Genomic DNA, 17671 nt, shown 5'->3' with positions numbered 1-17671 from the left:
ATAGATGAGAATATTTTCTTTTTACATTTAATTGAACAAGATTTTCACTTGAGTTTTGTTTCAAATCTTGAATAATGTGTACTCTTCTTTTGTTTCTGCCAGCTTTCATTTCACTTGTCTAAACAAGATTCTTTTATTTTTCTCTTTATAAAAGACCAGAACATAATTTTTTGAATAGATCTGCTTAATTCTGCACCCTTTTTTGCAGCTGAATCAGCCAATTCATTGTCATGAATATTCATATGAGTAGGAACTCAGTGTAGATGAATTATCAGCTTTGATATTCTTCTATTTTGAATTTTTAAAATGAAGTTTAAGATCAGTTCAAGATTCATTTGATTGCTATGAATCTGACTATTTCTAAGTCTTTTTAAAGCAGCTTGACTATCAGAGAATATTCATATCTCTTTCAAACTATTTTCTCTTTTATGAGATTTTTTTTTAATAAGTTTGAAGCTTTCACTATTGTAAATAGTTCAGTGTCAAAGACTTCAGATTCACAGCCTAAATTCCAGAAATCTGAGATAAAATTAATATTATCTTCAGTATAAGCAATGTCTGCATCTAATCTATTCAAATTCTCATTTTTTAAGTTATCTGAATAAATCAGAATAGAGTCTTTTATATTGATTGTAGAAATTCTCTTCACATACTATTTATATTCTTTCTCTTTAAATAGTTCACTTATTTGTAAGTCTATAAGAGATTCAAGCTTTTCTCTTCAGAGAGATAACTTCTTATGATCAACTTTTTCAATATTTAAAGAAGAAAATTAATTTTTAATCAGTAAGCATAGTCTGTACAGTTAAGAAGGCATTTTCTTTAAAGAATTATTTTCATTTCAATCAAGAAATATATTTCAATCTAGTTCATTTCCAGAGTGAATTAATGAAAATGAAGAAGAAACTCTTTCTCTGATTATATGATTTAAGCTCATCTTTATAAATCTCAGAGCATAGTTCATACAGGTCTTTTGAAATGTAATAGCAGGAGAGAGAATTGAAGCTTCAATTTTCATTGCTTTAATAGAAGATGATTTGAATGCTCTCAGAATTCTTCTCAAAGCTCTGTTTTGCAGACTTTGAAAGAGTTCAGTGAAATTTTCTTGATTATTTCATCAAACTTGAACTTCATAATCCGCTACTGAGATAATACAGACTATATATAACTGTCTTATAGCCTGAAAGAATAGACCTCTCTCTGTATTTGATAGTCTGATAATGTTGTTCAATAGTCTTTCTGTCTTGACAGTTCTTTGTTGAATATGATATTTAAAATTCAACTTGGAGTTTAATCATACTTCTAATCATTTGACATTTAAACTGGGTTTAATCTCTCTATTTAAAAGAGTTAGAGATAGTTCTTTCTCATTGAATCTAGGAAAGAAATGAATTAACTCAGTTTTATTCATATTAAGTTGAATTTACTTGATATCTGCTCTAACAAGGATTTTCTTTGCAGCTTTTTCAATCACTTTCAAATTCTCTTTGATAGTTTTTAAGCTGTAGACTAGATCAATATCATCTACATAACTTGAAAATCACACTATTTTCATATTTCTATCTTTGAATAGATATGCAGTGTATATTACAAATAAAATAAGTGAGATTGAAGATTCTTATAGCACTTCTATTTTTATCTCAGTCTTGTCTTATTTCATTTTATCAAAGAAAAGTTGTATAATTCTTTTAGATATAAAACAGTTAACTCATTTTATTAGAGAAAGTGACAGTTTTAATATTTTCAAAGTCTGAATTAACTTTGACTTTGAAATATAATCAAATACTTCTTTTATATCAATAAAAACTGCAGTTAAGATCAGATCTTCATGCTTTGCTATTTAAATATTATAAATAACTGAGAGAACAGTGTCAATTGCAGAACATTGTTTTCTATCTCTCATTTATTCACTGAATAAAAGAGAGTTATTAATAGAGCTTCTAAAAGATAGTTGAGTAGCTATTATCTTTTTCAAAATCTTTTCTAGACAGTTTAATAGAGATATTACTCTATATAACTTAGAAATTGAAGTTTTTCTATTAGATTTTACAAGAATCACTTCAGTGACTTCTCTCCAGCATTCAGAATAATATTCATTTTTCAAGAGATTGAAAAAGAGCATAAAATACTCATTCTATAAGTAGGAATATGTATTTTGAATAATCAAGTGACTAATTGAATCAGGTCTGCAGCAGTTTTAACAGAAGTTGAGAAGATATCTAACTCTAATTCATCTTGTATAAGATCAGGTCATTTCCAGTCATTTTCATCAATGTAGTTAAGAAGTGATATATTCTCTTTCTCTGAATCTGAATCTGGTGAGTTCTGAAAGAGAATTCTCATAAAAGCTTGACATTTTTCTTCAAAAGAGTTTGCTGTATATGATTCATTCTGAAACTCATATTCTAAGACTGAAAGTTTTGCTACACTTCTTATTTTAGTATAGTTAAAAGCTTTAAAAACTTTCTTTTCTTATGCTTCTTCAAGAAATTTATTTCAGCAGTCTATTTTAGTTTTTTTAATATCTGAAAAATATTCATTTCTGACAGCTTTAAACTCTTCATCAGATATTACATCATTCTTTCAATCCCTTCTAACAGTAGCTAATTGTTTTCTTTTAGATAAGATATTCTCATTTCATCAAGATTTTGAATACTTAGAAGATTTTCTCTTTGAAATATTATCTCTAACACTTGTTAGAATAATAGATGTAATGAGCTTCACTCTATTCTTAAGCATTTCATTTGAGATATCTTGATCAGAATTTCAATATAGCTTACTCTGTCTTTCAGATTTTAACAGTTTTATACTTTCTTCAACTGCTTTTCAATCAGCTTTTTCAAAGTTAAACTGATTAGAGAGAAGAGGATTTTCACTTATTTATTTTTCACTCAGTTTAATATTAAATTGAATAATCTCATGATCTGATTCTGATGTCTCATTTGAATCAATAAATCAGTTTACAAGTCTTTTTTTCATTAGATTTTATGATATGAAGATTAGATCTATAATAGATTTCTGTTTCATATCTTTTCTAAAGAATGTTTGTTAATCAGACTTATTAATCAAATCTATTGAATGCTCAAAGATTCATTCAATCAGATTATCAGCTCTTACTGCTCTCTTGCATTCTGAATTTTATCAGAGATGATATGTATTGAAATCTCCTGCAATTATAGAGTTTCTTAATGAAGTTATGTTTAAAAATCCTCTATCAATTATTCAGATATTGTTATTTTTCTTCAATAACTTTTCATTATAGATATTTAAAAGCTGTATAGTATTAAACTCATTTTCTTTATCTATAATATCACTCATCAGAATATCAGAGTCAGACATAATATTAAATCTTAGATTAAATTGATATTTTGATCTCTTTCTTTCATAGATCACTACTCTTGACTTTATCTCAGACTTTTGAGGTAGAAAGCAGTAGTAGCTTAAATAAGAAATGATGTATTTTTACTCAGCATCAAAATTCAGTTTCTGAAGCAGTATAAAATCAACTTTTTATTCAAATGTAATTTGAAGACAAGAATAAATATAATTTGAGTTTCTATTCACATTATTTTGAATAAATGTGATTTTTGAAGAGTTTTTACACTTTTTTTGTTATTTTTGTTGTACATTCATACTAAAAGAGAGTAGAGATAGAGTAGAATCTAATCACTATTATCAGATAGTAGATTATAACTATTTTGAAAAGTAGAAATCTCAACTGCTTACATTATATCTAGTTTATTATCAGAGTCATTTCTCAATTCTCTAATCTTAACAGAAGTTTGAGAATTCAAATTCTATTTACATTTAGCTAAAGAATTGAAGTTGAAAGATTTAGATAGTGAAGAGTTTCTTCTTTTTGAGCTTGCAGTTGTAAGTTTACTGACTTGACTCTTCTCTTCAGTTCTAGATTGACTTTGAGCTTCATCTTTTCTCTAGTTCTTTTGAGTTCTTGAAGTAAATATACATTCTTTTGAGCTAGATGCATGTTTTTCTTTACAATTAGAGTACTTAAGCTGAGTATGTTGATATATTTCATCTCTTTTTGAACATATTTCATATTTATGCTCACTAGTTTTGTGATCTCTGGCACAGAATGCATATTTTAAGTCTCTAAAACATGAGATTACAAAGTGTTCATATCTTTGACAGTTTAAACACTGTATTTGAGCTTTGAGATTCATTCTTGAGTCTTTGTATTCATGAACTCTCATTTTCAAATCTGCTACTCTTACTTCAGAGATCTTTGACTGTTCAAGTGTTTTTATATATACTAGAACAGAGACATTTCTCCTGCTTTATCTGAACTCAATTGAATTTAGTCATATAGACTCTTTTCTCAGTTAAATAGAGTTGTACTCTTTCAATTCATTTTTAAGAAGTAGTATTTCTTCTTCACAGTCAAAAATTTCAACTGAAATATTATAAAGAATGAATTTGTCTCACTTTTCATCTCTCTCAGATAGAATTATTGTATTTAGTAAAGAGTCTATCACTATCTTTCAGACATTCTCATTCTGAATAAGTAATTCAGCACTGAATTCAGACATTGTGATCAGAATGATGAAGTTTTCAAAGAATAATGACTCAATTGAAGATATAACTGATTTTTAAACTTCAATATCAGTTATCAACTGAGAAAAGAACTACTGATTAATTTCATTTCTGATTCTGAAAATGAGATTTGAGTTTAGCTTGTTTCTTTGTAAAATGTTCTAGTTTAAGACTTTGAGAATAAGTCTTCTATTTCTGCAGATTTGAAAGTTTTTCTCTTTTTACATTTTCTTTTTCACTTTTCTATGAATAGAAGTATGAGCAGTATTCTTCTCAGTTTTCTCAGGATTTTGAGCAGGTTTTGAGATAGCAGATTTAGAGACAGTAAATTCAGCTGCTTGAGCATATATTTTCTTCTGATTTAAAGAAGAAGAAGAAATAGAAAAAAAAGAAGAAGAGTAAGATGAAGAGTCAGTAATTGTACTAGAAATTTTCAATGTTTTTTGAACTGTGTTTGAAATTCTAAGTTTGAACTTGATCATCTTCTGTAGTTGTCTAGTCTGAGTATGAAGAATTAACAGAACTTCTTCATTCATCTCACTCAGACACTGCTTTTCAAGAATCTTGCTTACTTTTTCAAGTTTCTGTATTTCAAGAACTTGTTATTTCTCTATTTCTTCTTTCTTTCTTCTCTTCAGAATTGCAATCTTAGAAATAGTATTTGAGAAAGCATCTTTTTCCACATCAACTGAGTGTATTTTTAAACTCATTGTTCTCACTCAATGAAAAGTTGATCAGACTATTTCAATTGAGATATTTATTGAACTCTTTTGAAAAGTTAGTCAGACTGTTTCAATTAAGAGATTTCTAAGTCTGTTTTCAATTGAAAAGTTGATCAGACTGTTTCAAAAGAAGAATAAAAGACTTTTATGTATAAAACACCTGATTTTTTTCACACTAGTTCAGTAACTAGATTAGATTTTTAGAGAGAATCTAATAAACTAAAATTAATTTTTGAGATAAATCAATAAAATCTTTACAATCTCTTTCTTAAGATATAGTGAGAAAAAGTATGATATCAATTGATAATAAATCAGATAATATGACAGTTTTTAAGAGAAAAACTGATAAAAAATAAATCAATTTTTTACAGAGAAATTGATTAAAAGTATTTAATTTTATTCTAAATTATTCAATTCTTCTCACACAATAAGTGTGCAACTCAAATCAGTTAATAAAAAGTGTAAAAAAGAATTAAGTATTAATAAAAGCTCTTTAGTCACTGAAAAAGTAATTCTTACTTAAAAGAATATGAAATTATAATAGAAAACAGCTCTGTTTTTAATTCTTTATAAGAATATTATATAAAACTCAGAGAAAAACATCTTACTTTTTGAAGAGAAGTAAAAAACTATTTCTAAGATCTTTTTTTTTTGCATTAACTGTTACAGAAGAATGAGATAGAAACTGCTAAGATATATACTACTGTATACTCTCTATCAAGACTTTCTCTCTTCAGAGTCTTGATATTATAGAGAATATAAGTCTGTTTCTATATAATAATATAAATATTGTCAGCAGAATGTAGAGAAACTGATTATTTATATCTCAAAATAGAAGACTTTGTCAATGATTATATCAATATAGAGCTAATTCTCAAATTTAATAGAAATCTAGTATTGCTATTCTCAATCTCTTGCAGAATCTATTGAATATTGAGATATTAAAACTGGATTTAATATATCTCACTATGCAGAGATTAAAGACTCAGTTCAATCTTGAGATATACTGATTTTATAGTTGTTGATATACTGTTGACTCATTGTTTGCTGATTATATATTGAATGTTGTTGCTGAGATATCTTTTTGTATTATTCTGTCAGAGATGAGCCAGATTGAAAGAGGTAGTACAAGGGTGAGACTTAGTGTTGAAGTCTAGATACACTGATAACAGACTTCAGAGATTGCACTTCAGAAGTGTCTGTTAATTATATGCTTGATATTATCACTGAGATATCTTTTTGTATTTTTCTGCTGAGGATGGGCCAGATTGAGAAGGGCGGTATGAGAGTGAGACTTGATGTTGATGTTTTGAAACATCAAAGATGGACAGGGTTTTCACAGAGATCACTTCTCAGATATCTTCACAATTACAGATCAGAGATCTTTCAAAATCAAGAAGATTGATGCATATGGCTAGGTCTCTTCACCTTACAATTTGTATGGCAATTTGGCCCGGGGTTGTGGTGTGATAGGGGTGAATGGGGGATAATCCCACACAGGAGTTTTGAACAACATCTGGTTCACATTTGGCTGGATATCTCCACCACCACACGGGGTATGCGGTAGGCGATGGGGTCAAAATGCTCGTATGATCGAGGGCTTTTCGATGGATCTATCGGCGGGTTCTTATTCGAAAAATCGGGCGAGTTCGTGGTGGAGCGGTGGGATTAACATCATTGAATAAGAAATTATGAATTAATAGTATTTGTATATAAAATGAGTTTCATAACCTGTGAAAAATGTAAAGCTTACTTAATTGAAAAAATTACTAGCTTGTGAGAAGTTATATAATGAAAGAATTAATTAGTCAGAATATATAATCTGATATAATCTCTTTATTTAAAAGAGTTAAATGTAATTTTTTCTTATTATTATTATTATTCTTCTTCTTCAATTATAGATGTATACAGTCAGAGACTATAATATCTATCTAAGAACTTTTAGTTCTCAGAGTGTTTCTAATATCTATAGAGTTAACTATTATACATTTATGAATTTCAGATATGCAAAATCAGAAATTTTCAGCTCAGAATATAAAAACTCTTTATAAATTACTGTATTTTAACATCTTCTGATACTTTAAAATCATTTAAAAATATCATGATAAAAGAAATAAGAACACGCTCTTAAAGATAGACATATTAAATAAGTAGATAGAAAAGAACAGAAAAGAAAAACTACAGAATAAAATCTCTACAGTTTACATCTTAAGTAATATACATATTTTAACACTCTATATAACTGATCACTGCCTCTGTTCTCTCAGACTTACTTCAGAGATTATCATTCTCTCTAAAGAGTTATCACTGAGCTAGCTTCTGTAACTAGCTTACTTATAAGTGAGATTCTTACTAAGAATAATATCAGAGCTACTCAATTCTAGTTAAGTTTCTAATCTTTCAGCTGTTAATCTCAGTATTTTAGTCTATTAATTAACTGTCACAGTCTTACTTACACTAATCATCTATTAAAAGTATCTAAATCTTATCTCATTTAAATTCTTATTAAATCTGAGATGTTCTAATTAGATAGTTTTTAAATTTCAATTCTCTGCAAGTAAGTGTTTAAAGTGAGAGAGATGAGATTTAATTAGTTAAGTTTAATAATAATTCACTATTCTACAGATATTCTAAATCTCAGTTACTTTAATACTGATCTAACTTGAAGTATCTGAGAGACTGTTAACTCTAAGATCAGTAAGAATTAGTATCTGAGAACTCTTAGAATGAATATCTTAAGCTTAATAATAATTTACTATAGTATACTCAGAGATTCTCAGTACTGTTTTATAACTTAATAGTGAAAGCTGTGATTAAAATAACTCTTACAGAATTTAAATCTACTCTCTTTTAACATTCATTTCTCAGAGAAAAGGTCATTAATTGAGACTTTATAGTAGCGTAGTTAACTACTACGTCACCAGGCCGTTTTTTCTTATTAAATTTAATTAAAAAGTGAATTAACTTAGTTTTATTTATATTAAATTGAATTTGATTGATATCTACTTTAAGAACAATTTTATTTACTACTTTTTCAATTATTTTTAAATTGTTTTTAATTATTTTTAAATTGTAAACTAAATTAATATTATCTACATAGCTTGAAAATCTTACTATTTTCGTCTTTCTATTCTTAAATAGATATGCAGTGTATATTGCAAATAAAACAGATAAGATTGAATTTAAACTCATTTAAAACAATAAAATAAATCAAAGATTAAGAGGTGAAAATTATAATCTTATTTTAAAAATGTAATTAAAACTAGATAGTTGATTTCACTGAAACTATATAAAATTACTATCTAGTTTCAGTATTATATACTGAGATTAATCAATTTAATAATAAAATTATTAGATATTTTAATCATAATTTGATATATACTCATATAATCACTTAAAGTTTAACTGTTTAAAAATATTGTATCTTTTTTTTAAATCAGCTTTTTTATAAGACTTTATTTCAATCAATTTAGAAGCTTTTATTATCATAAGGTATTTAGTATTAAACACTTTAATTTCATTTTTTAAATTTGATAAATCTGAAATAAACTTAATATTATCTTCAGTATAGATAATTTCTGTGCTTAATTTATTCAAATTCTTATTTTTTAAGTTATTTAAATAAATCAGAATTGAACTTTCTATTCTGATTTTAAAAATTCTTTCTAAATACTGCTCATACTCTTCTTTTTTAAATAATTTACTTATTTGTAAATTTATTAAAGATTTCAGTCTTTCTCTTTATAAAGATGATCTGATGGCGTAGTAATTAACTACGCTATTATGAAGTCTCAATTGACAGTCTTTCTCTCAGAAAATGAATGTTAAGAGATAGTAGATTTGAACCCTGTAAGAGTTATCTTAATCACAGCTTTCACTGTTAAGTTATAAAATAGTATTAGAGACTCTCAGATGCACTATAGTAAATTATTATTAAGTTTAAAATATTCATTACAGAAGTTTCTAAGTACTAATTCTTATTAATCTTAGAATTAACAGTCTTTCAGACACTTTAAGTTAGATTAGTACTAGAGTAATTAAGATTTAGAATGTTTACAGAATAATAAATTATTATTAAAATTAATTAATTAGATCTTATTTTTCTCACTTTAGATACTTACTTTCAGAAAATTAATATTTAAAAACTATCTAATTAGAATATCTCAGATCTAGTAAGAATCTAGATAAGCTAAGATTTAGATACTTTTGATAAGTAATTAGTATAAACAAGATTATAATAGTTAATTAATAGACTGAAATACTGAGATTAATAGTTAGAAGATTAAAGACTTAACTAGAATTAAGTAGCTCTAATATTATTCTTAGTAAGAATTTCATTTATAAGTAAGCTAGTTACAGAAGCTAGCTGAGTAGCAGCTCTTTAGAGAAAATAATAATCTTTAAAGTCAGTCTGAGATAAACTCATTATATAACTGTGTCTGAAACCAGAATCAGAATATTTAATAGTTTTATTTTCAATTTAACTAATCTTATTATACAGTTTTAAAATTAAATAGTAGTCTTATACTGTTTCAGTGAGACTTACTATCTACTCTTATTATATTTTTTAAATAAGATTATAATTTTCACTTCTTAATTTAAATTATTTTTATTGCTTTAAATGACTTTAAATCTTATTTAAGTGTTATTAAAAAGTGTTACTTTTTAAAAAATTAAAAATAGTCTAAAAAAAACCTTAAATGTCTAAAATAGTCACTTATATAGATGAGACTAATAAGACTAAATAAGATTACTTTCTCATTTTTCTAGTAATGATTTCATTTAAGATCCTGATATATTAGTTACTTTGTTATGTTTTTTTTAATACCTAGTTCCAGCCGGGATCTTCATCCAGAATGGTATGGAACCAGGATAAATGAGGATAAATGGGATTCTTCGTGGATTAATGATTTATACAACCCTCCGATTACATCCTGGCGGGGAAAACCCAGGCATGTTGGATTCCAAACCCTGAGAGGAATCATTAAATCCGAAACTTAAGCCTCTCAAAATTCTAATTAATACAAAGGGGGACAAATTACTTCAACCAATTGCTCTTTTTTCCCGGAATGAGAAGGTATTGTTGCATGTAATTAATTGTCCCCTCCTTGTATTTTCTAAGTTTCCGGTATCCTGGCATGGTCTCAACCCCTGTTTTTCCTTCTGTATAATCAACACTTAGCCTGTATTTAACATCACACAAGGGCTCATCATAAACTTCGCTTGCATATAAGTATAATGAAAGAATGATAATAATAATAGTAATAAAGATTAAATATGAAATTCATAATCTCAGCAGCTAGTCTAGTCTGAGAGAACAGAGACAGCAGTCAGTTATATAGAATGTTAAAATATGTATATAGCTTAAGATGTAAACTGCAGAGATCTTGTTCTGTAAATCTTTTAATATTTTTATTTTTATTATAGTCTCTCTTTACTGTACTTTTTTCTTTCTTTTCTTTTCTATTCTTTTCTATCTATCTCTTCTTAAGACTCTACTTGAGACTCTGTTCTCTTTTCTTTTATCATGATATTTCTAAATAATTTCAAAGTATCAGAAGATGCTAAAATACTACAATTTATAAAGAGTTTTTATATTCTGAGCTGAAATTTTCTGATTTGCATATTTTAAATTGATAAATGTATAATAGTTAACTTTATAGATATTAGAAAAACTCTGAGAAGTAAAAGTTTTCAGGTAAATATTATAGTCTCTGACTGTATACATCTATAATTGAAGAATAATAATAATAATAATAATCTTCATGAAGATATTTCCTCATACTCAATTCTCTCAATATTTAATTAAGAAAATTGATGTAAAATATCACACTTCTATCAACTTTCACTCAATCAATCTGGATCACTGAAGAGAGTGATGATTAGACTTTCTTCTCTTTACTCTCCTCCTCTTCTCATAATGAGCTTGGGATCTGTAAACTCCCGTTTCTATTTTCTCCTCGTATCACTCAGGGAGAGGGGATTGCTATTTACGAAAACGCGTGAACCTAGTATATGTCTGAGTAATAAGAAGTTCCACTCCGCCTCCATCAGTAAGGGGCCCATTTAAGCAAGGGTCATAAACCTATTGCCAATTTATAAAATCTGGGGAAACATAACTTGGCTGGGGATACATCTGGAAAGGCGGGTAGAACAGCATGCTCAAGAGTGAGTGATTGAGCAGCACATTCTGTGAATCCTCTCCTTCCCTCCTTTTGCAATACCTTCATAGTTCCAATGTTGTTGAAACTTGAGTGACTGTTTTGAGAATGTTTGCAGGTACGGTAGGTTGAGGGTGAGCCAGGACCGTACATGGGAGTGAGAAATTTCCTTGGCCCTCGAACGAGCAATCTTTATTCAACGAAAAAACATATTGCAATTTTACACATACCTGCATGCTGAAGGTGAACACAAGGGAGCAAGCAGCTCTTTAGGTCACCGAATAACGATGATCCTCCTCCAGGTAATCCGCTGCATACATGTAATGTACTCGGAATTGCATATCAATGCATATCCGCGGCGGTATGATGCGTCATTCACACTTGTATAAGAGCGCTTGAAGATACGTAGCTTGCATCGAAGTATTTTCTCGGGCAGATACAGACATCTATTCGACGTCTTAGATGATTGGAACCGGCTCACCTACACGGAGCATACCGAGGGTTCTATGGAATGCTTGGAAGTGTCCCCCGTCTGCACAGTGATGTCATTAATAATGATTCATGCATGCACGGTATATCACTCGTCTCACAGTACTCCGTAGACTTATTCTATCTACATGCAGGGGCTACCCGGTAAACAGGATACCCCACACAACCATGAGTAGATTGACTCGATATATCGATTTCATGCTTTCTCAGATTTACCCTGTTCCCTAAATTGATGATGATGATGATGATGATGATGATGATGATGATGACGATTATTATTATTATTATTATTATGAAATCTCCACATAGTGTACAGTCACCATGCACGGGATCATGCACTGGATCATGCACCGGGACAGAAAATTTCGAACATCGAACAAACATGCGGCCAGGAGTAAGATAGGGCGACGATCGATTAATGACGCTAAAGAAAAGGCTGGGAAAGGGCGATATGGTCGTTCCAATGGTCAGCTGGGTTAACTTAGTGCAAGAGACTCGGGATGGGAGGGTCTGTGTGTCCACCATTTAGGCGCAATGAAAGTAGGAAACTGGTTCAAAATCACTCATTTCATTTCCTCCTGTCGTGAGTAGATTTTTACGAGTTCTCGTTTTTGCCATTTTTTCCCTTTCTTTTTATTTTTAATGTTGGATTGAACAGGATCTCCTTGAGTGTTTTTCTTTCCACTGCTCCTTTCGTTCTTCGATTCCTCCTCACATTTGAGATGGGACAAAAAAAGAAACATCGCAGATGAACAGAGGCTGACACCAGGAGAAAAACAAAACAGAAAATGTGGGCGCCTATCCTTTATCCCGGGTCTGCGCGACTGCACTAGTGGCTGTTCGAACTTGACGTTGGCTTCCAAATTGGTTAACTTTCTTGGATATCGCTGAGGGAGAAGGCGTCGGGAGGGGGCCTCAGGGACCACCAATCTCGAAGTCTATTTGGCTATAGACAGGGTGGAGGGGTCGCCAAGCCGAAACCGCATAACTATAGTATGGTAGTGAAAATGGCCATTGGCCACAAGAAGACTTTCGATACATCTCATATGGCTTAACCCGATTTGAGCAACGAATCTAGCCCCGGCACTCCGAGTAAATGAGGGCATAAACCTCCGCACCACGTTTTCCTCGGGGAATTGGACGGGGCTTCTGTGAAGAGAGATTGGTTCAATTCGAAATTCAAGCAGTCGACTCCGTATACTTGAAGGAGAAGGATTCCGTGCCAAACCAGCGTGGCTTTTTCAAATGGCGCCAACATCCAGGATACCGGTTTCTTTGGCGTAGAAGTGGTGCTCTTCTATGGCGATCATATAGGGTAATTCATGGTATGATAGCATTGATAGCCTCGATAGACAGGGAAATAATTTCTTTTTTTGAGACACTTGCAGCTATCACAATGGTGAATCAATCCAACAACCAGGGTTTGATAATTGATCATAGTGTAGGGGATAAAGTTTAGCCGCAACTATGGGCAAAACGAGATTTTTTGCATTTAGGATATCGTGGAGGGGAAGGGGGACGAGGGGGAGGGGGGGAGCTTTACTATCTCGTCTTTGAAGGACTTAGAGTACTGTTCATGTCCCTAAGCAGCGATCGAAGTAGAATAGCAAAAATGAGGAGTCGAATGACTCTACCCGTATCAGGATCAACAATCACAACCTTAGGCTATGCATGGTGGGGGCCACTGGCAGTCTCAATCAAACTTCATAAAAATCATACCGCTAAAAACTCCCTGAAAGAATGGAAACGCTTATACGAATATAAGGAAAATAGCGAATAGAGTCTGTTCAAGATATGCATCATTGCTGTGAATTGCAAACCCAGCCGATGCTGTGTTGGTTGACGTTGGCCGATGAATTAAAAAAAGAGCAGTCAGTTTGAGGATAGTTTGTCCGCGCCCAGACCCGCCAGCAACCGACGACAACAACAATATCATCATCGATGCTCGAACAAACCCCCAATCTAGCCCTTTCACGATCAGGAACCAGACACCACAACAACAACAACACCTTGCTTGTTCTTTTTGATTTTTTATCATCAAACTCTAAGAAGTTAATTACATACCATCACATCCCGTATTTTCATGATGTTCGCAACCAGGTGTTTCGCTGCCACTGCAATTCCCCGCGCCAGCCCCCCCGTTGCGCTCTTCCACAGCACACGGCCAGCCTTCGTCAAGGTTGGGGATGCAGTGCCGGACCTCGAAGTGTTGACCGAGAATTCACCCGGAAACAAGGTCAATTTGGCAAAGGAGCTCCAGGGGAAAGGTTTGATTATCGGAACTCCCGGTGCATTTAGTAAGTACACCTCCTATTTGCTTCATTGGTTTGTTTCACACGCCATCTAAATATCTGATTCAAGATTGAAATTTCTGAAAATCTTTTTCATTTGATTGGAGATTAAAAACCCTACCTCCCTTTCCTCCACTAGTCTTCTACATTTCCCTCTCAACTGGAGTTTTGTCTAATGAATATATCGTATAGGCCCCGCATGTTCCGCCGCACATGTTCCCGGCTTCGCCAATCACCCGAACCTGAAGGATGCGGGTAAGGTGTTCGTGGTCTCCGTCAATGACGCATTTGTGTAAGCAGTCATATTCCCACAGCACTTCAACGTTGTCGACGGATTGGAAGCTATCTCTCCACAAACTTCCCCCTCGAACTCTCTTTACATGGATAACTAACGTTTGGCTGCTGTGTGATACAGAACGGGTGCATGGTCTAAGATGGTCGACCCAGAGCAGAAGAGCGGGGTATGTAACATGTTCCAAATCGCTGCATATGTGCCCTTTTTTTACATGTTTTTTTTAAATCGTTTAACTATATCTGACTAGACGAACTCTACTGACATGTTGTAGATCCGATTCCTTGGAGATCCAAAGGGAGAATTCACAAAGGCCCTGGATCTAGACTTTGATGCAAGCGCTATTTTCGGGAACCTCAGGAGCAAGCGGTATGTTTTGGTGATTGAGGACGGGAAGGTTAAGAAGACTTTTATCGAACCGGATAACACTGGCCTTAATGGTAAGGAAAAAAGCAAAAAGCATATCTCAATCTTTCCCCGAATTTTTAAAAACAGAAGAAGTAGTATGCTAAGATCAAACTCTCGCCGTAGTGTCGAAAGCGGAGAATGTGTTGGGATAGAGAGGAGTGACAAGACTTTTGAACTTTTTATGACGGATTCCCGTTCTATTATCTAAGGAAATACGGGTGCATGTACCATAATGAAGAGTAGCGCTTATATATTTAAACAAAATACGCATTTCAATAACTAACCTAGAAAATGCAAATATTCTCCTCTCAATTTGCAAAGCTCCCGTCCGATCCCCCGCGTGTCGGTCATGGTGGCAAGGAAAAATAATTCAAAACGCCGGAACCCATGTGTATCATAGTAAAACAAGAACATGAATAAAAACTAACGAGGAGGCGGACGGGGAGGGTAAATGGTTATCCCAAAGTAGTTCGCCCTTCCAATCTTCCATAGTACACCTGTGTCCGCATATGTGACACCAATCCTTGCTCGAGATGTGCATCCAGATATATATTTCTCTCTCTAAAATGAACCCCCGCCCGAACTAAGACTGCTGTTCCTTCAGTACGTTCTCCCACTGTTCCGGTGTGTAGCATTTGGGCGTCCAGGCATGGATAGCCGCAATTTCCGCCTTAAGCGCGGAATTGACGAGCCGGTGTCTTGCGAGCGTGGTTTTCTTATCGAATTGCGGGGAAACTATGATTGCTTGGAAAGCCTGGCCGCAGCCTCCTATATGTAGCGGAAAATCGCGGTTAGTTTCTTAGTATATATATATATATCCAGCCGGTGATTATTGTAGATGCGGTGAGAGAGCGGAAGGGAGAGGGAGGGTCAGAGAGGGGTTTTAGTTTTTGATTTAAAGAAGCTCTGATCGTACCAGACATATCTTCAATTTCCACATGCTGAGCGTCTAGCTTGGCGATCAGTGTGTCTTTGAGAGATGCTACAGTGACGCCCGATGTATTTGCCGTATCTGCCATGGCGGCGTTGACAGCGCTGTGGGCGCTTGCTGTGAAGTGGAACGGTCTCTGGTGACGGAGGATATGGAGGCAGCTTCTGCTAAATGCGGTCCGGCGGAGGAACATATATGATTGTAGGAAACGAAAGATTTAATCAGAAGTATTACAACAAAACAAGAAGGGAGAGGACAAAGGTAGGATGTAATTGGAGATAACTACGTCGATATATATTTCTTATTTTTTCATTCTTTGTTGCTACGAATTGTTGCCGACCAAATAATTCCTGCTCCGACTAACGTAATCAACCACCTAACGCTCGTTTCCACCTAATGCTCGCCTTTGTAAATCAATTACAATCAACTTCAAATATTCATATCTCAATGAATATTTATTTAAAACTATGTTAAAAAACAGAATGATAATTTGTAGATATATATTATATTATATTAAATTTCTATGAGAAAATAACATATAATTATTAATTTATTAAGCTTTTTAAAATACTATTTTAAAATAAAATACACAGTCTATATTTATAAATATATTTATAAATATAAATTATTTTCACATGAAAATTAAATATCTTATAGATTATATATATTTTTAATAAAATATAAAATTTTATCTTCAAATTCTTATTTATTATTAATTTATTTAAATTTTTATATAAAATTTTATATTTTAAAATACTATTTTTGTAATAACTATGTCTTATTTATACTTTAAAATTATAATTTAAATAAATTATTATATCAAATCATTTAAATATATTTATATTTAATAAATTATTTTTCAAAATTTAAAATTTCAAGAATTTTCAAAATTTCACTTATAGTTTATAAAAAAAAATTATAATAAAAAAATAAAGAAATTCTTAAAAATTAAAATATAGAATTCTTATATAAAATAATTTAATATTTATTAAATTATAATATATTTATATAAGAATTATTATTTTTAATAATATATAATATATATTTGTAATAAGCTATATCTGATTAATTATATAGACTATTTTATTACACTTCATAGATTTCTGCTAAAAGCTCTGATTCTCAGTCACTAATTCTCTGTCAAAGAACTTATGAAATTTCTATTCTTCTATCTTAAAGCTTTATCTTATATGCATATAAATATTTACTCTGATTACTGATTTCTACACTTTCTCTTTTCTTTTTCTTCTCTAACATTTTTCACTTTTATTATATAAGATCTGTATATTATACTGATCTATTTAGTGTAGACCTTTTACACTTGAAAAATATTTATTATCTTCTTATTAAAAATGATTACTTATTGAGATATCTGAACATGTAACAATATATAAGAAATAAAGAAATAAATAATCAGTTAAGTGAATACTAAGTCTCTAAATAGAAGCTTACTTATTAGTTACTCTGACTCTGTAATAAGAACTTATAAAGAGAATATCAGTGAAAGATCTGAGAGTTCTGACATCTTAGATATATAAGATATTCATATAATTACACTTCTTCTCATTTTATAAATATTATATATCTGATGTATAATATAGCTATGACTACTGATAATATAAGAGTATGATGAGCTGCGCCCGATCAATTATATAAACTATTTCATTACACTTCACAGATTTGAACCACTTCATTCTTGAACATGTACACTCTGATTCTCAGTCATTCTCAATCACTGATTCTCAGCTGCTATTAATATGTATAGATTCTTCCACTCTGAAGCTTCATTACATACATCATCACATATATGTATAAATATTCAC

General features: G+C 31.3%; 2 protein-coding genes across 4 annotated transcripts; one reads left to right on the top strand and one right to left on the bottom strand.

The window, feature by feature from the left end:
• The first annotated feature begins 12180 nt into the window (after positions 1–12180).
• Positions 12181–15314, top strand: BDBG_00342 (peroxiredoxin (alkyl hydroperoxide reductase subunit C)). Of its 3 annotated transcripts, none has more exons than XM_031719842.1 (6): positions 12219–12466; positions 12712–14223; positions 14410–14509; positions 14633–14678; positions 14784–14949; positions 15041–15297. In XM_031719842.1, exons 2-6 carry the CDS (start codon positions 14010–14012, stop codon positions 15067–15069), a joined length of 555 nt encoding a protein of 184 aa, XP_031575743.1. In that variant the 5' UTR covers positions 12219–12466; positions 12712–14009; the 3' UTR covers positions 15070–15297. The 3 variants fall into 3 exon arrangements, with proteins under 3 accessions (XP_002629096.2, XP_031575743.1, XP_031575744.1); XM_031719843.1 differs by having other exon boundaries at positions 12219–12509; positions 15041–15243; XM_002629050.2 differs by having other exon boundaries at positions 12181–14223; positions 15041–15314.
• On the bottom strand, positions 14303–16241 carry BDBG_00341 (BolA protein). The gene is made up of 2 exons (XM_002629049.2): positions 15834–16241; positions 14303–15685 (listed from the first exon to the last, which is right to left on the bottom strand). The coding sequence occupies exons 1-2, from the start codon at positions 16039–16041 to the stop codon at positions 15501–15503; spliced, it is 393 nt and encodes a 130-aa protein (XP_002629095.2). The 5' UTR covers positions 16042–16241; the 3' UTR covers positions 14303–15500.
• Between the last annotated feature and the right edge of the window lie 1430 nt (positions 16242–17671).

The sequence above is a fragment of the Blastomyces gilchristii genome, assembly GCF_000003855.2.
Source record: "Blastomyces gilchristii SLH14081 genomic scaffold supercont1.1, whole genome shotgun sequence".
NCBI classification, from domain to species: Eukaryota; Fungi; Ascomycota; class Eurotiomycetes; order Onygenales; family Ajellomycetaceae; genus Blastomyces; species Blastomyces gilchristii.
The sequence above is the reverse complement of the archived record's forward strand: the minus strand, read 5'-3'. Positions and strand labels throughout refer to the sequence as shown.

Bases quoted from the DNA above. Each gene is read 5' to 3' on its own strand.
- BDBG_00342 (XM_002629050.2), top strand. From the start codon at position 14,010: ATGATGTTCGCAACCAGGTGTTTCGCTGCCACTGCAATTCCCCGCGCC. The intron at 14,224-14,409 runs GTAAGTACACCT...TATATCGTATAG, and splicing joins CGGAACTCCCGGTGCATTTA to GCCCCGCATGTTCCGCCGCA. The intron at 14,510-14,632 runs GTAAGCAGTCAT...TGTGTGATACAG, and splicing joins TCCGTCAATGACGCATTTGT to AACGGGTGCATGGTCTAAGA.
- BDBG_00341 (XM_002629049.2), bottom strand. From the start codon at position 16,041: ATGTTCCTCCGCCGGACCGCATTTAGCAGAAGCTGCCTCCATATCCTC. The intron at 15,686-15,833 runs GTACGATCAGAG...CGCTACATATAG, and splicing joins GGAAATTGAAGATATGTCTG to GAGGCTGCGGCCAGGCTTTC.